The 19,179-nt window shown below is 44.8% G+C and overlaps 1 protein-coding gene across 1 annotated transcript in view; it reads left to right on the forward strand.

The window, feature by feature from the left end:
• The first annotated feature begins 241 nt into the window (after positions 1-241).
• Positions 242-19,179, forward strand: part of TRAF3IP2 (TRAF3 interacting protein 2) — a 19,149-nt gene continuing 211 nt past the window's right edge. The window contains exons 1-9 of the mRNA XM_009575907.1: positions 242-257; positions 492-1,238; positions 4,359-4,545; positions 6,774-6,949; positions 8,399-8,487; positions 10,288-10,356; positions 12,657-12,773; positions 13,944-14,018; positions 18,929-19,179. The exon at positions 18,929-19,179 is cut by the window's right edge and continues 211 nt beyond it. Of these exons, the coding sequence (XP_009574202.1) occupies positions 242-257; positions 492-1,238; positions 4,359-4,545; positions 6,774-6,949; positions 8,399-8,487; positions 10,288-10,356; positions 12,657-12,773; positions 13,944-14,018; positions 18,929-19,075 (1,623 nt within the window). The 3' untranslated portion in view covers positions 19,076-19,179. The remainder of the gene's footprint in view (positions 258-491; positions 1,239-4,358; positions 4,546-6,773; positions 6,950-8,398; positions 8,488-10,287; positions 10,357-12,656; positions 12,774-13,943; positions 14,019-18,928) is intronic.

Below are 19,179 nucleotides of genomic sequence, written 5' to 3' on the forward strand. Positions count from 1 at the left end.
TCAGAACCATTACGTTCCAGAAACCCCATAAAAGCGTCTATTTTGCGCAATGCGATTTCCAGAACTCTAACCGATATTTCTTTTCCAGTCTGTGAGATAGAGTTATTTTAGGATTATTGCCTGTGTGAAACTGTACCATGTTCACAAGAGTCCTTTCTCTTGTTTTCCAGTTTGCTGGAAAATCCTGGCCTTGCAGTAAGGCAGCTGACTCTCGTTTCCGGTGCAACTAAAAAACTTGGAAATGGCCTCTGTATCAGGTTAGTCCAAATTATAACTCTGTGCTAGCCAGACTCCAGCTAACCCTCTACTTCCTTCTTTCAGCCAGACCTTTCTTGCTGTTTTCTGCCTGTCTTTTTAAAAAATGTAAAAATATAAAGAATATAAAGAATACATATTGCTCTTCCAAAAACACAGTCATTGAGTGATGACTGACGACAGGCATTTGTCTGTATGGCTGTCAATCAACAGTGTTTCTTCTCCCACTTTTTCAGGCACTTTTGTGGGTCGAAGCATACCAGTCGAAGTGGATGAATCCATGCCGTGGTCCCCATTTCCCTTGGAAAAGGCTTTGCAGCATTCTGGAGAGGATACAGAGGATGAGGAGTCCCAGAGATCGTGTGTCACTCCAACGCCTCAGCCTGTGGCCAATCCATCATGCCTCTGCAGAACACCAGCATGTCATCAGTCAGCACCATCCATGGAGCCGGACAGCAGCTTGTGGTCAAAATATGCCAATCCTGACGGAGATGGACGCTTCTGTTCCCCCGGTGAATCCATAACTGGAGCAGTTCCCTCCAAGATGCATCTTGTAGCTATGGACAAACCAGGCATGCAGCCAAGATCACAGCTTTCAGCTGACACCGGGCACAACTCCAGTAAATCAGAGCAGAGCTTGTCTGACGCTCCCGAGGACTTGCTGGAGGAGAGCAGCCAAGGGAGTTCACGGTCACGGCAACCCTCAGGAAACAGACCCCCAGCAGAGCTGGGGACCGTGGACACAGGGTACAACTCCCAGGCACGAGACGTCATGGGCATCAGGCACCTGGAGCCCCCCTTACCGCTGGTGTCCGTGCTGAACCCCCAGGACCTCCCAGGACCACTGATCTCCAGAGAGTTTTTTGGACCTGAGCATCAGCAGTGCCCTATGTGCCAGCACTTGCCCCATCCCAACACCTCCTCGCAAGCCCACGGCTGCTTTGGGCACCGCTGCCCAGCAGAGCAGCACCCCCAGGGCCCATGTGAGTAGCACCGCTCACCCCACGGGAGGTTTTCCGGGTGTATCACAGCCATCATTCACCAAGCTGGTGTTTTTCCTACTGTACTTAATGGCAATGCATGGCATGCAATTATTAACCTTTTTAAACATCTATTTGTAGTCCATTTTGTATTTCCAGATTTTTGGGCTATGCAGCCGGGCTCTCTGATGCAGAACCTCTGAGCCAGATAAAAAGTTAAAGACCTCACAGTTACTCATCAAATGAAGGCTAATGATTTTGCCTAGAAACTAGCCTTTTTCGGTCACGCTGAGCATACACAGCCTTCTCCCTGCTGTTATTTCATATTCTAGTCATTTCCTTCCTCCTCGCATCAGTCATTCAGCAGCCTCCATACCGACTTAATTCCTGTTGTTTTCATAGATTTCCTTGCTCCCACTCGGATCCCCAAAGTTGAGAATTCCCTGCCAGAACCAGGATGGGAGGTTACCCTTGATCTCTGTAAATAGTATCTCCCAGCATTATGACCAAACTCACCCATGTGTTTTATTTCTATGTGAAAAGAGCGTGACATCCATCATCCTCATTTTTTTCTGTTGTCAGCTGAAATGAAAGCTCATTACTTAAAATGGAGCCCTCTCAGCTGCTGGTGATTGTATCGCTGAACGCTGATGTGACTCCATCAATACGGGTGTTTTGGAGACTACGACGCAGTTTACAGCCTGCTATTAATTAGTATTCCTTTTCATTCTCTGAGATTTTTATCTGTTATGAAGTGAGCTTTGAACATTCAACAGCAATATCATAGTTTTAATATAATTTATATTACATTAGACTCATGAGACCCCGACCCATTTTGGCCTGGCTTTGTAATAAAAAGCTGTAGGCCTGTTCTGATAACCCTTTTTTTTTAACCTTCTCTTGACTCCACAGCATTTATATTACATCTGTTTAAGGAGTTTTGTCATTCCAGCAATGTCCTATAATTAGGTATATAGAAGAGAGAGGGTATCAGAACCTCAGTTTCCACCTCTGATCTTGGGGCTTTGTTAAAGGGAAGGGGCTACAGATGGATTTCATCACTGTCTACAGCTGAACATTTGCAAAACGTCCTCTGGTTTTCTTTTCGTACCTTCTCCTTTCAGTTCAGCTTTAAGCAGACAAAGAGCTGGTTGCACAACACCCCTCACTATTTACCTCCATTTACCTCCTCCACACGCGGGGATCATGAGAAGTAGGACGTTTACTGAATGAGGCCATTTTGTTTTAAAGCAGGAACTCTGAAAGGCTTTCTTTAAAAAATCACTACCGTTTCAACCATATCCAGAGGGCAAAAGGAATAAAATAAATTCAGATGGCTGGAGCAGATTTGGTCAGGACCAAGAAGCTGGCAACTGTACTCCTGTTTCTCACATGCCCAGTACAGCGTAAATCACCTCCTGACAGCTCCTTGCGTTTCAGATAATTGTTGGGCAGTGGCAACCCACAACAAAGCTCTGCAGTTTGTGTGTTGCAACATGCCTCTTCCAGAGAATAGCAATAGCCTGGATTGTGCCCGTAGGCTCTAGGCTGGCTCTGGACACCTGCTATTTGAGATACAACAGCAAAACTGTTTCTGAAGTCAAAGAAATCCTCGCAGCAATGCTATGTGCCCAGGGACCATTATTTCAGATATTTATATATGAGAGCTGTTGGCGTGTGCGGGCACGCATGCTTGGCCATGCTGTGCTTCTGAACAGCAGTGGTTATGTCCATTAAAATACTGTAGCATCAGATAGATCCGAAGGAAACTGGTGAAACATTGGCCTAAAAACCTGTAAACCAAACCGAACCTCCCAGAGCCCTGCCACCTTCCCTAGAGCTGGTCATGAAGAACTCATGAGAAGACCATTTTTACTTTCAATTTTGTTCTCCCAGCCTCTTTCACCCTGTCCTGTTGCAAATAGTTAAGAGGGGGAGCAGGAAAATCTCCTAAAACAATCTCATCAAATACGATGTTGCCAAGTCACGGTTTCATCGGGAATCTCTTTGCAGTTGTGGGGTTGGTTGTTGGGTTTTTTTTTTTAAGTATTTTTAAGGTTTTTTTTTGAAGAATTGGACTATTTAATCCAAGCTTTGTTTTTGTTCCTTTTTTTCCTCCCCCTTTAAAATAAATTTTAGTCTTCATGGCTGCTAGGAAAAGGAAAACATCACCCCAAAATAGCTAAAAGGATTTAAAAAACCAATCTGGTGGGGAGGAAGAGTGTTTGAGTACTGCAGTTTTCAGAGCCAGCTCATAACACCATAATCATGCAGTGCTAATAAGCCCTGCCAGGCTGGACTTTGATCTGCGCACAGCAGCTTGAAAGTGCGCAGGGCTGCTGCTAATGAAAACTGCAAGCAGAAAGGCTGAAAAAAAAAAAATAGTTTTTCCCGTTTGGGAAACAAACAGCTTACATTGCTTTCTCTTTCAGTTTACGCCAACAGTTCCACTGTACGTTAGTTATTAAACAGCATTATGTGTGCATGGCCAACAACAGTAAGATTTTTCAGAATTCCTTGAGCAAAATTGTCACTTTGGGCTTCCCCTGCAGCCTCCTGGATGGCAACAGGAGCAGCAACGAGGCCTTAAAAGGTCACTTAGGCAGAAAATTCATACAGGGTGAAGTAACAAACCAAGAGATTATTTTTTTCTCTTTTCATTTACAATAATCACAGTCTGTTTAGCCTTAGTGTTGCAAACTGATTTGTTCCAGGATTTTGCATCTGCTTTCATGAGAACGTTGGGATGATTCATTTTCACAAGTTATTGCCAAAAAGAAATTAAATTTAAAAAAAAAAAAAACAACAAACCAAAAAACCACTGAGGCATGGTAAGTGCAGGGACAAAGCAGCCCTGAATGTTTAACTGTCAGTTGTCCCAGCTGCCCAACTCAGGGCAGGGATCTGAACCGTGTCGTATGTGAATGGGAAAAAAGAAACTTCAGACTGTTAAATGTTCCTTAATCTGGCTTCTTTCAGACTGAGATACCCGCAAATACCCCCAAACTGCTCAGTTTCCCTAGACATGAAGGAGGACGTGCCTGGAAAAGAATAAACACAAACTGAGGCAAAAATGTATTGGCTGAAATGATAGTCGCTACCTTTATTTTCTCACCCCCCCAGATGGCAGAGCTCCTTACCAACATTTTGCACATACATCGCAACCGCTTCCTCCTGTTCCTGGACCTTGCATGAGAGTTATCCGCCCGGCCCAGCAAGTCATCCCAAATTACTCAAACCTTCGTGCTCCCAAGGGCACAGACCGACCACCCCAGAGGACATGCTCCTCCCCTGGTCCTCCTCGATTCCCGTAAGTACGCCTCGGGGGGGTGGGTTGTGTGCAGTGGAAGCTCCTCTGATCTGATTTTGTGGGCTTTCAACCAACAATTCTGAAGCCTTGTAATGTTAGCGTGCCCGGGCTGCAGGGGTACATGCGAGATGCTGGGTAGTTTTCTTTGTTTGCTGTTTTACACCCAGCTGGGGCCTGACCTTACCCTAGAGACCTTCAAAGCCGGATACCTGATATGTTGTTACAGTTCACCCTGAAATGCACGCATTAAGGAAGATAAACGCTTGAAGGTTAAAGGGATGAGGGGTTGAAAAATATCTCAGTTGAAAGCTTAGAGCTCTCCTACTTGAGAGCAAAGGTCAATTTGGCGGCTCACTGCAGTCTTCAGCTTTTCGCTGTACTAGCCTGGGACGCCTCAATCATTGGCTTCCAGTGATTTCCTTCTTATCTCTTCTGTAGCATAGAGAAAAAGGGGGAAAATCTCGTCTATTGCTAATATATCTCTACATTGCAGTTTGCAGCCTTTTCTATGATTTTTCACGTAGTAATAAACCACCACATGTCTAGTAGTTTTCATCCAGGGCTTTGTGACTGCTTTTCAAATATTAATTTACCAGGCCTTATATCTCCCTCCTTATAAGTATGTCATTAACAGATGGGAAATACTATCCACGCAGGGTTTTCTCCAGACTCAGCTACCTGAAGACAAATTGAAGCTTCAGGTATTGAGGACATCTGAAACCAGACTGTTTTTATTTAAGTGCCACAATACTTTTAGAAGTGCTAAACTTACAGGCATCTGTGTTTGAAAAGGTCCACTTATTTGACATGGTCTTGGCAGAAAACTGGGAGAACAGGTGGGACAAAAGAGGGCGGGTGACTGAAATACCGCACTGCTCTGGCCTGTGAAAAGTTAGAGGCTGTGACAGGAAAGTGACAGCAAGATAAGGCAGTACCAGCAGCAGAGATAATTGCACTGAAGAGTTTGTATGAAAATGGAAAAATACTGAAGAATAGTGGAGTAGTAAAATTTAAAAACAGACTCTGAATTTTTTGCGCATTTGTTAGATAACGTGAAGTTTTGGGAAGATCTGTAAGTTAGCCACAGAGGAGATTTTTGTGGCTGTTGATGAGGGACGTGTTGCTTTTCTTGGTATTTTCTTCTGCTAAAAGAAATCCAGAAGACACGGGGTCTGTCCTGTGGCTGTGTGGCTGGTGTTTGCATGCTGATTCCAGAATGGCAGTTATATGTTGGTAATATTTGCCTATAGAGTATTTTGTAACAGAAAACATCTGTACCAAAATGAATAAACCAAATCTTAATGTGACAACAGAAAACATGCTGTGACCAGCCTGTCATCATTCATTTAAGGAAGGCAAAGAAAAAAAAGAGTGGGCTTGATTGACTAAACATCACTGCTCTGTAGAACTAACACTTGTCCAACAGATTCAGCCCAGCAGATTCAAAGCACACCTCATGTAAAAATCTGTATAGGTTCCCCTTCTTATTGACTTAAACCGTAAAACCGAAGTGTAGTAGGACAAGAACTGCTAAGCTTCCTAAAATCATCCCTTTCTCTCTGATTGTTACAGTGGAGGAGATGTTAGGCAAGGTTATTGCAGGTCCGGAGTGCAGGTACCTAACATGAGAAATCCTCATTGGTCTGCTGTTGCTGGTCAAGAAATTAAGTTTGCTCCCTTTAGCAAAACTTCGAGTCTTGTCCAGACTTGAGGAGGATCTGGAGATCCTCCAAGCTGTGCGAGAGCTGGAGCTGCAGTGCCCTGTCCCCCATTTTTCCCAAGCCCTACCTTGTGCTGTGCCTCCTGTGCTGGACAGGACATCCTGAGAGCACCTGAGGTGCCATGAAGCACCTTTTAGATGATGGGAAGAGGTTACCCAAGTGCCACCCTGCTCCCGTACGTGCCTAACAACATTCACAGCACGGCATTATTTCTCGCTCAGAAAAGGCCTTTGCTTCTGCTAATTGTAAACTGAACAGCTTTCAGCTATGAGGTGCATTTACTTCCTGTGGCTAACGTTGCTTCTGCAATAAATTGTGTCTTGTGGTAGACTGTCACCAAGGTATCCGTTTAAAGGATGCTGTAATAACAGCTGAGCCAAGCATTTCTGTAAGAACTTTTCCTAGCTAATATGCAGATAAAGTTCCTAGTGTGTTATTAAAAGAAAAAAAATCTGAATTTTACCTGAAAATAAATATTTTAAAATCCTCACTTGCTTTTCTTTGTAGAAACCAGCTATACAACCAGCTACTTAATGGTCAGCTTCCCCCCAAGGCATGCGGCCCAGATGAAGCATGCTGTTGTCCCTCTGACAATTTTCCATCTCCAGCTGCCATCCCAAGACCTCTCAGTAACCCTGCAGCCAAGGGAACGCTGAGAACCAGCAATTTGCCGGAGGAGTTGCGTAAGTGGTTAGCAAATTTGTTCTATGCAACATTTTACAGCGCAGCCTGACAGTTTTAGGTGGGAAAGCTCCGGGGGAGAGAAGGCAGGGGGAATGACATTAAGACAAAAAGACAACAAGAAAAGAAAATACTGAGTGTCATCACATCTGTAGGGTGTGAGCATTCGTGTTTGGTGGGATGGAATTATCCCCTTGAATCCTGAAAACATAATTGTCATTAATTGCTTGTTATTTTGTTTACAAAAAACAAATACCGTTTAGATTGTTTTCATGACTTCTTGCTAAACAGGATGTCCCTTTGAGGCAGGAGGCACTGAAGCTTACAGTAAAAGACTAATAACAAACAAAGCCATAGGGATAAAGTGTTTCTGCCTTTGTCCCAAACCAGACAAAAATGTCAAGTCTCAACCTCAGTTTCTCCCTGACCTGGTGAGTGGAGGGGACTTTGGGCCAGGAGCCCATGGTGAGGGCTGAGGGTGGCACAGGCGCGGGCTGAGGTGCTTCCCCTGCTGCCGGCCCCTGAAATGCTTTCACCCTTCAACTCTTAAGGGAAAGTCACATTTCAGAAAACTGGCTTCCTTCTTAATGCCGTGCTGGCTAGCAGGTGAGATATACCATTGCTAAGAACCTTCCACATCTCTCCCGAGGTTTTGATTTTTCCTTTATTCTTCATTTGGTGCGTCACCTTTCAAATCCAGAGAGTTGCATCTCTCTGGCCTGTAGGAGTGAGATGTATGACACCAGATACCACTCTTAGATAAACCCTACTTTATCAGTTAGTGTGTCCCAGATACAGGAATTACTGGATAAAATTGTGTCATTTGTGATACACGCACAGCTGGATTAGATTAGCCAGCTGGTTTACCCCAACCTGCAAATCCATGATTTTTTAATTAGTAAGAAAACTCCTTCCATGATGGCAAGGGCAGCTGAAGACATTGCTGTCATCAGCCATCCATCCCGCCTGCACAGCGTGGTAATGCTGCTATAAGGTGAGGCAGTACGGCATGCGTGAGGGCTCCCCCGGCTCTCAGTCAGATCAATGAGGTCTGGCAGAAAGCTGTGGCAGAAAGCTGCTGGTCGCAGCCAGTGCAGGTGGCACGAGCTCTGGGTGAGGGCCCAACCTCACGTATGCCAAGGGGCTGGGGAAGAAGCAGCTCCGGCAGCAGGGCAGGGCGAGCAGCAGAGTGATGTTACCCTCTCCAGCTTCCACAGGGGTGCTTGCCAGCGGCAAGGCAGTAGGAGCTTAAACCTAGACCAAGGTTTCTGGATGGGGGGTTGACTTCAACACCAAGCCACTGCGCTATCCCGCATCCATTTCGTAAATAATCCAAAGAGACGTAGGTGGGCAGAACCCACAGCGTGGTGCAAAAGGAGGGCTGTGAAAGTCTCACCCTCCAAATGGTGTATTTTAATGCACCGCATATTCATACAGACTCTCTCTCCTAGGCAAGGTCTTTATAACCTATTCGGTGGACACAGCGGTGGAGGTTATGAAATTTGTGAACTTCCTGCTTGTAAATGGATTTCAAACTGCTGTAAGTATTCCTTCCGGAGAAAATTGCTTTCAACCAGGGGAGAAAAGAGACATTTTTTTAAAAAGCAGAGGTGATACACGGTCCATGTAAATGTTTTTCTGTTTGTCATCACGTTTTGTAGGTTAAAGAAGATACGAATAGAATGAACTAGCTTTGGCTTTAAAAATTGTAACTTACATGATTTGCCTCTTCATTTGCTCATATTTTAACTGAACTTTATGCTTTAAAATGGGTTTTAATGATGACCCTGGAAAATTCCATTTAGTGACACCAGATGGGCAATAGTATGAGGTTTTGTGAGCTATTCCGTTAACATTGTCTCATATCTGATCTGTAATATCAATATTAGAAAAGGTCAATTTTCATGTTCATCCCATCCCAGCTTTTTTTCTGTGATGCTATTACATTTCTGGTTCTTCAGATGTGAATACCTTTCTGCTAAAAAATGATCTAAAATTGGTGTATTTCACACAGCTTAATGAAACAGCCCATCTCATGGTTTCATTTGCTTTGTTATACTTTTAAAAGGGATTCTAAAATCACTGGCCTGAAAAAATCTGTGTCCTACTGTCTGATCCCATACGCCATCCAGATTTTCACTTAACTTGTCGTGAGTTTGCTTCATCATAACAGCCCTCTCTAAGCGAACCATCCACAGAGGCTCTAGGATTCAGTGTTCATCAAAATCTTGATTCATATTTTCTTATTTCAAGTGCATATGCTATCTGACCCCTCAACCTTCACTCTTTGGCTTCAATTCAGGAAAGCATTTAAGCAAGTGGCTATCATTAAACTGAATGAAACTCAGTGGGGGGCTTTGCACACACTTATTTATTTTCATGAATCAAAGATTTTTTCCAGAGACTGCAATTATACTTCTCTCCAGCAGTTCTGTTCTACCATCAGTTCATAAGAAAGCTTTAGGCACCATAGAGGTGCAGAGTAGAAGGCTCCTTAATAGCACCTTTGCTGGACAGGCAATTCTTGGAGCATGCTGCAGAATAATATATATAGCAAAATGGCCCCAAAGCAGGGAAACAAATATGTTCTCTACATTCAAAAAGGGAAAAAGAAAGACTTGAGAGCAGAACATGAATCTTCGGTCAAAAACGTGGAGAAGTCAATTACTCCATTGGTCACGGCCATTGATTGCCAGTTTCTGGGCTTACTGAGCGTGCAGGGAAGTGAGTAGTGTTGGTCGTATTCGGTCCTATGAAGTCCTCCATCTCTCCGCTGCCTCTGAAGTCTGGGTTACTGCATCCAGTATTAGTGACCTGCCTGACTGCCCACCACACACACTGAAAATTTCATTCAATATGAAGCTAAAACTTGACACAGAGTATATAACATTGCAGCCAGAAAATAGTGGACATTTGCAGCAATACAGATAGAGAAGGTGGGCAGCCATTCACCTTCTTGAGGTGTTTAGAGGCAAAAAGCCGGTTTGCAAATGTTGAATATCTAACATTCACCGTCAGTGGTTGTTTCTTGTTCTGATGAGCAAAAATGCCTGAGAGTTGGGAGCTGGCAGGGCAGGGTGGCCAGTCGAATGGCCGGCTGAGCGGGAGCCCAGTGGTGTGCCTGCAGCAGCCCCCCTCCACCTGCCTGGGGTGCCCATCCAGCTCGACTCTGGACTGCAGTGGAAAGGGAAGAAGCTGCGCATGCATGTGTGTGATGCTTCTTTCCTAAGGGAATTAGTGCATGTTAGAAACTAGTGAAAGGAGCAGGCGCCTTTTCAGTGCCACCAAATGGGGAGGACAGGCGAAAGGATGCTCACCACAGACTTTCATTCTCTTGCAGATTGATATATTTGAGGACACGGTACGCGGTATTGACATCATTAAGTGGATGGAGCGCTACTTAGGTGATGTATGTAAAGGCAATTTAACCTTGTTCATGGCAGAGGTGACCTGAGGAAAATGGTTGAATTTTTCTAATAGCAACAGGAGCAGAATCAAAATGCAAGACCCCAGTATCGTCTTCCCTGTCCCTACAGAAATGGCAGAGGCCTTGCAGCGAGAGCATAGGCAAATCTCACTCACTTCTGCATCTTATGGTCCCAAAGCTCTTTCTGTAAGAAATGAAGTACTAATCCTGGCATTACTGCCAAATTCCAATGCTGGCTGTTATATTCAGCCTGAAGCTGCCATTGGACAAGTTGTTCCTCCGTCTCATTTTTAAATCGCGGGTTTTAGCTATGCTTGGTTAAAGTGATAGCTGTATTTCATCCCAGGCTGCATAGTAGTGGCTAATGTTCATCCTGTTTCTCACCTGTAGCTTTTATGTTGCTATCTAAAACACTGAATGGCTCTTCTGGATAAACCATCCTACGTGTAAACTGGAAATTGGTATTCTGTTAGTCGAACGATAGATTTGCTCTCATCACTTTGTATATATCTAAGCAGTAAAATAGAGATTCATATTGCTGCTAGTGCAGTCCCCCACAGCAACAACCTCTTCTGAAGTTCAACTGAGCAGTGAGTGCACATCTCCTATAGGATCAAGCCAAGTGGTCCCATTATACCAGCACAGCTGGACACAAACTGGCAATTTTGTCGCTTGATACATGTCATCATGGGGTGGCTTCCTTCGATTTCTTTCTTACTCTGGGCAGATGTCCATGGCTCAGGAACAGGATGACAAAGTGGTGGGCTCTCCCTGACCCGAGCAAGGAAGCTCAACCATCTGAGACTACACAGTTTTCCTAAAGGTGGCCAGCAGGACAATTTAGCTCAAGTGCAGTACCACACAGACATGGTACTGCTGTACACAGAGCCAGCTTGGGGCCTGTGCTGCAGCAATGCAGTCATGCCTTTTGGGGCTTTCATCAGGACAAGTTACGCTTGGACTAACCTTATGTAATGGTGGTACTGAAACTAGAAGCCAGGGTGAATTTTCTTTTGCCAAGAACATTATTATCACTTAAAATACAAACTGGCAGATCTCCCCTGGGACTCCTGCACAGTCAGTAGGAGAGACCAGTACGTGCAGAGAGCAATTCCCCCTCTTCACATGAGGCTTTCTCTGACTGCCTGCCCCAGAAATGTCTGTTTTCCTCCATTGACTGTAGAGGCAGTTTCTAACTTCAAAACCTTTACATGTGTGAGGAAGAAGGGACTGCTTGGACACAAGCAGGGGGATGTGTGCAGCTGGGCATGTCTCTGTAAACCCTCAACATCTGTAAGTGCTTACATGCATATCAAGCACAAGCAAGCGTAATTCTGGAGTATGTTAAGTCAGTGTACGGGATAATGGCTCCTTACCGTATTTGACCCTGTGGTGGGGCAAATTCCCTTGATATTGCACAGAAGGAAAGAGTTAATTAGGTGCCAGGCTGACTACGAGCCACAGGCTTGGAAGCCTTACACAGCCTGATGTGGTGGGGATAAAAGACAGGCCCTAGGTAAACACAAGTAAAGAGGCTTTCATCTGCTGAGCCTCTTCACTGGCCCACCATTAAGGAGGAGAGACGTTTCCCAGATATGAAGGATGGCCCCTCTGTGGAAACCTGAGCTCAGTGGGGGCCTGGGATTAAAAGGTCACAGGCAGGATCCGGGCTGTCCCAGCAAGGCGAGGAGCATTGCCTTCAGCCCACTGCGGCAAGGTGGGACAGAGCTGCTAGGTACCCCTGAACCTGCCCAGGCCGTCCGCATCAGCCCACCTCTCTGCACAGCCACCTCTCCACACACCTTGCCGCTAAGGAGATCAGCAAGAAAAGTTGCTGTCTCTGTTGCCGAGAGCCCTAGATGTAGCCTCCACAGACAACTGTTTTTAGTGGCTTTATGTGTAAAAAGCCATCGATGGTTAAATAGATGCACTTTTACATAAGCTGTTGGAAAACATTGAGGTCTGAATTTGAAGATAAAACATGTACATAGACATGCTACACTGATAAAAAGTAGGTTTTTATTACAGGGATTCCAACTGCAAACTGGTAGCTGCTAATATATCTCTTGACATTTAGATTTTCTATATTATGAGATCTCGAGAAATAATGAGGAGAACGAGTGTATGAGTTCTCCTGTATTTCCTGCCAGAATAAATGAGATTCTCTCGTGTTTGCCAAGAACATAAAGATCACTTAAAACACAAACTGGCAGATTTCCGATCTGCCTCTACTAAACACGCTGCGTTTCCCAATTTCATAAAAGTGCTTTTCTCCCTAACAGAAGACGGTGATGATAATCATAGCAATCAGTCCAAAATACAAACAGGATGTGGAAGGGGCTGAATCCCAGCTGGACAGGGATGAACACGGCTTACATACTAAATACATCCACAGGATGGTAAGCAAGGACATGCATTTACTGTTTTACAAAGACTCTGTCTCTTCTTCTCAAAAGACAAATCTGTCTCCAAATGACAGGTTCTTTGCTTTGTTTTCCCTAATCCCCATAGTTAAACACCCCCCTTTGGAATTCATTAATCCTCCCTCTCATCAGCTCCGTATGCTCATTAACATCTGCTAAGAGGTTCAAGGAAGAAAAATCCTATTAAACATGCTCATCTTATTCCTCCATATTCTTTATTGTTCTATGTTTTTTTCCCTCCCTCGCCTTCTTGAGCCCTTGTTGCCCTGTCGTAGAGCCCTGAGCACAATCTTATCTAATGCTGCCTGACCTTCCCCCCTGTAAACCAGCCCCGCTTCGGCCATCCTGTAACTGAAGTCTTTTTTCAGGCAGCAGTAAAGCTGGCTGAAAGGTAGAATTGCAAAGCGAAGGCCAGAGCTGCAAAGGGGGGGCTCCTGGGGGTACAGGGTGGCAGGGGACCAGCGGGGGTCACAGAAGCCCATCTCTGCAGTCTGTCACAGGATGGACATTTAGCCCAGAAGAGCCCAAAGAGCTGTGAAACTCATCCTTTCTCCCTCAGTTCACAGTTTGCTGTCTTTCTCACCCTATAACCCATCTGATTCCCAGTTTGATCCTGCAGTCAAACTTCTCAGAAGCTGTCACCAACAGATAAGCTCTCAGCAGTACTTTGCTGTCCTTACCACCCCTGGGATGCCTGTGTCCGGGGACACAGGGGACAGGCTGTGTCCCAGCTCAGACACGGAGCTGGAACATGGGGAACAGGTTGGTCCTAGCTTGGACATGGAGCTGGCCTCCAGCTGAAATCTTTCACCCTGTTGGAGACTGAACAGGAGCCTTAGTCAAGTCAAGCTTTGTCGGTTCTAGATGGATTTCATGGGATTGCAACTGCAGCTAAACCCACAATTATTTCACACCACAGAACTAAATGCTCAAGAAACAGATCTTTCCTGTATCCTTTCTGTAGTAATGAAGAATCAGATGAAGTGGCCAAACAAAACGGTACCGAGCCCATCAGCAATAGATCGAATCACTTAACAGAAGAGCAGTTTAAGCAAGCAACAAATGTTCTAACGCAGAGGATTCAGATGCATGTGAAGAAAAACTAACGTGTCATTACAATAAATCTAGCAATTTGTTCTATTCTAGATGCAGATCGAGTTTATACAACAAGGAAGTATGAACTTCAGATTCATCCCTGTGCTTTTTCCGAATGCCAAAAAGGTAACATACATACATGCATATATACTTGTCGCATGATTAAGCACATATTATTTTGATCACAATGCACCAGATGAAATCTTAAAACCCAAATCCTCAATTCCTTGGTTCTTAATATCCCACTAGTAATATTCCAAAGCTACATTTTACATGAAAAGTTTATAGTTTTATGTATGTACAAATAAAAAACATTTCATCCACAATATAAATCAGTGCATAAATGTATTTCTGATGATGAATGTATAACTAAAACTTAAATTGTCTTGAGCATTGAAAGAATTTAAATGGAGAGAGACAATCTATCCAGCAAGCATGCTTTTTATATTAACCCTTTTATAATTTTATCCAGATGTAATGCCGATGAGTGAGATGGGAGAGATTTATGACTGATGTGAAGTGAGGATCTGGAAGAGGGTGGGTTGAGAATATAAAAATAAAGAGGATAATAAATACTAAAGTACTAGGACCATTGCTTGAACTTTGATGGGTCCATCAAAGGCAAACTATAAGGTTTTTTAGGACTTGCAATTTCATCTGCTGTCCTTATTGGTTTTGAAGATTCATTTGAGAATAAGAAATAAATAATGCAACAGATTCCCATACCCTTCTTCCTCACTCTGAAAGAATCTCTTGGATTTTTACAAGGCCGGAAAAGTTAAACAGCTTCAGTTATAGTTAAGAAATTGCATTCTTCCCCAAACTTAGAATGGATATATTGGAATTTTGTTCACTTTTCATCGCTAAATGCTGTGTGCATTGTTGGGTAGCTGTCATGCTACCTCTAGGTACAGCTGCATTTTGGAAAAGCGTGGAAAGATTCTTTGTATTTTTTTGGGTGCCCAAATTTTGGAACGTAAGTCAAGATTTAAACAATGTTACCAATGATTGCAGGGCCGTGAAGTCCCACAGCACTTGTGGATTTGAGTGTGATCAAGCTCTTCATTTAGGCACTGACTTAATATAAGCTCAGAAATTTGAAAACATGTCCCTGGGTTTGTAAAATATGCGAGGTCCTTTGGAATGAATGGTGCCTCTGGTGTTTCATGTCATTCAGCTCTCTTCCTGAACAATCTTGGCCTGGTACTTGCCTTAAGCGTGAAAAGCTGGGAGGCAGCGCTGGTGGGAATTGGCCAGACCAAAGGCAGTGAAGCGGTCAGCATTTTCAGTCAGTCTTTGCAGCTTGATCTGGGGGGAAAGGGCAGGACTGCTCCTAACTTCGGGGGCTCCCTGAGTGCCTGCCACGCAACCAGACCATACAGCCTGCAGCCGGTTGGCACCTCAAGGGTCGCAGAGAGAAGTGGCCCAGCAGGTGCTAAAGCTGCCTTTGGACCTTGAGGCAGGCACAAGAACAATAAACTTAGGTTAATTTTTGGCTGAATCAAAAGACTATTTAGCATATATCAGTGGCGCTCTCAGACAGTGATCTATAAGGAATTTCCAGGGTTGGTTTATTCAGCTGCTCTTATCAAAGCATCAGGCTCCAGGCAGCCTTCCTGCCACATCCTCTGTAGTCCACATCACCCTTCAGTTCTTCGAGAGGGGCCTTTCTCATATAAATGATGCAGACCAGCATTTTCTACTGCCGTTAATCTTTGCTCTCTTTCTTCACACATTTCTTTGGTACACCATCTACCTTCATCTAACTAGTTAATGATAATATAACTGAGGACATCATGGGTGGAAGGAGAGCACCAGAGCCTGAACAAGTTGCAGTAATGAAGTCTGTGGGCAGTCAGATGAGGTGAGGTACTTGAAAAACGCCACGTATATGTAAAATTGGATGATGTCAACAGGCAAATTACTTTCATTTTGTCTTTTTTATACTATCCTTTACATGTTCAAGTGCTACTGTAGCTTGCAGTGCAAAAGAGCAGGGGAGCAAGGTTTGGAAGGTTTCATTTGTGGATATGGCTATTAGATGAGTTAATCACCTCTTACAAAGCACATCATAAAGCACTGCTGGTATGTGAAAGTTAGTCAACCTCCAACGGCAAGGGATCTATGTGATCCAAAGAGTGTTCATTAGGAAATTAAATAATGGGGGGGAAAGCACAACACGCAGTTAAGGTGGAACTGGAATTTCCAGCTCCCCATCATAACTGCTAAAGGAATCCTGGGTCTTGCTGGTTCAAGGCTTGCATCGACCCAGTCCACAGAAATGTGTCCTCCTGATCCGGTCACCTGATGACTGAAGCATTGAGCCATGATTGCCACACACTGGAGGCTCCCTCTGGCAGAGCGGAGGCAGTCGGAGGGGTGAGGTGAGCAGGATTGGTGCCAGAGCAGCCAGGAGAGCTCAAACCATCCTCCACCGACACAGCCCTGAACGCGCAGCCCTGCCCTCTGCACTAATACGCTCTGCCCTCTTCCTCAGTTTGATACTCAGAGTTATCAAATACTTTCTCTATGGCATAGAGAGAATTTCCTCTGGGCTTACAGAGACACAGCCAAATAAAAAAGTTAAAAGGGCAGTAACCATTTTCCCATTACTCCCATCCACAATGATCGCCAGTGTCGCGTGGCAAGGAAAAGCCCCCTTCTCACTTCCTCTGCTCTCCTTCTGGATCAAAATAGCACCCTTACCCCTACACACCTCCCTCAAGTTAAAATTATTGCCAGAGTTGATTAGTGTGCAGGTGCTTTTTGCACTGAGTTCATTATGGAGGATTTTAAATTAAATAGGCCACAGGACCAGTTCTGGAAGAAAGGCGCAGAGCCTGTCTCTGGATATATAGTGCCTCTCTCATTATGTCCCCACTTGCTGGTTTCTTACCTACTATACATTTCTCACACTAATTTCCATCTTTTCAAGCTTAACTAATGATTTCCCATGTGGCCCTATATCAAATGCTTTGCTGAAGTCCAGACCGACTAGGTCTACTGCATTTCCTTCCTCCAAAAAATGTAGTCTCTTATCAAAGACAGAGAGAGGGCTTGTTTGGTAAATCCGTGCTGTATTTTATTGCATTTTCTTCTACAGCTCTTAACAAGATTTAGTAAAGAAACAATTTTTAGGTAATAAGTGTGTGCACGTGCATGTAAACATGTTATCTTTCTTTCTCACAGTAACATTTGAATCTCTTGGCCGATTTCAAACAGCTTTGTCAAAGGAGTATAGTTCACAAAGATTAAAACCCATTCCTATGGAAAAACAGACTTGCAGGTGGAGGCAAGAAATCTTATTCGTGCTCCTACCAAAGCGAATGCTGTGGGATCTTACCCTCGTTGGGCAGTGCAGTGTCCACCTGGAAGAGCAACATTTTAAAACCTCCACCTTGGGGAGACCATTCACCAAAGCCTATGCCTTCTCGGCCACTGGAGAACGCAGAAGCCAAGCTTGATAGATACCTCTGCCACTCACCAAGCCGCTTGTTCAGAAGCCTATGTGAGGTCGCACTAACGGGTCTGTAGGCGCCTGGGTCACTTACCTCCTTCTTACACGTAAATCCTGTAGATCTAACGAAGTGGTTGCACCAATTAACATAAATCGCTCCCTAAGCAGTGGAAATGATGATGCCTGGTTCCTACAGCCATACAGTCCCAGGAAAAGACAGCCAATTTGAGAAGCATGAGGCTTGGGAACGAAAGATTTGTTGTTTGCTGGCAGGCAGGACATGTGCTGCTCATGCCAGGGCATCCCCTGGCGAGACGCCAGAGGCATGGTGCATGCCAGCAGCTTTTTGCTCTGTCCTCTTGGAGCTAGCTACACTGGCTTGACAGGGACTGTGCTGTTCCTAACAGGGGCCACCTCGGGAAAATACGGCCCTGCTAAATAAGAGGTCCAGGGAGCAAGTGCTGGATGTCTTGACTGCTCAGGTTGCTCACCTTCTGTCTCACTTTGGCTATGTTCTGGTGTCTCCGACAACACCTCTCCAAAAAGAAATCTCCATCTCCACAGTGGACATGAGCCAGTTTTGGTCAAGGATCAGTCTTTGACCCTCTTTTAATTAGTGGTATGAATATAGCCCTTCACCCCTACACATCCAGGCTGTCCATATGGAAACCTCCCAAGGGAACATGAGGTCTGAGCAGCCTCCTCTCCATCAGCCCGCTGTCACTGTCCAGGGCCATGGTGGTCCCATCTTCATTATGTTAATAGGCATTAGCCAACCCCTCTGAAAGGCTGCATCTTTCCCAGATTGCGGGGAGTGGTGGAGGTTTGACCCTGCTAATCTGGAAATGCATTAGCCTCTCCTCGAGCTCAGCGTCGGCCTCAGCCTCCTGCTTAGGAGGTGGCCAGGAGACACCACGATTGGTGAAGGAAGGTGCAAGGGGAGGGAGGAGAAGACTACCAGCATGAGAAATGCTCCCCTGTGGTCCTGCTCTCATCTTTCCCAGATTGCGGGGAGTGGTGGAGGTTTGACCCTGCTAATCTGGAAATGCATTAGCCTCTCCTCGAGCTCAGCGTCGGCCTCAGCCTCCTGCTTAGGAGGTGGCCAGGAGACACCACGATTGGTGAAGGAAGGTGCAAGGGGAGGGAGGAGAAGACTACCAGCATGAGAAATGCTCCCCTGTGGTCCTGCTCTTTCTGTGTGGATCCTTCAGCAGCTACTAAGGTGGCAGCCTGCCCCTGGTAGGGGCACTGAAATGTCTCCCTTCTCTTCTCAATGTTTATTTTCACAAGCCTTTAGACGCCTGTCACTGAGATCAGAATCTCTTTGAAATGTAGTGAAATTAGCCAACATGGTGGCAGAAGAGAAAGAGAGACAGGCAAGCTGTGAGATCACACCAAGTTCATTTCTTTAGGAACCCAAATACAATTCTGAAGCCAAATTAAAATTTCTTGTTGTTACGGGAAGTGCCTAGAACAGACAAAATGAAATCTTGCTTGGCAGGCTCTGATGGAATCTGCAAGGTTCTGGTACAGATTCAGGAGGATTTATGAGATTTCGCTTTTTTTTCTTGTTTTTCAGGAACACGTGCCTACCTGGCTGCAGAACACTCACATTTATAACTGGCCTAAGAATAAGAAGAACATCCTTTTGCGGTTACTGCGGGAGGAGGAATATGTTGCTCCTCCAATAGGACCTTTACCAACGCTCCAGGTTGTGCCGTTATGAACGTTATTACTTAAAGTGCACGACAAGCAGTTGTTAAAGGGTTGTTCTTGGCAGGGAGCCAACACTCTTCCAGATGGCTCTTTTTGATGACAGAAGACACTCTT

This window comes from Fulmarus glacialis, unplaced genomic scaffold (genome assembly GCF_000690835.1).
Source record: "Fulmarus glacialis isolate BGI_N327 unplaced genomic scaffold, ASM69083v1 scaffold40514, whole genome shotgun sequence".
Classification (NCBI taxonomy): Eukaryota; Metazoa; Chordata; class Aves; order Procellariiformes; family Procellariidae; genus Fulmarus; species Fulmarus glacialis.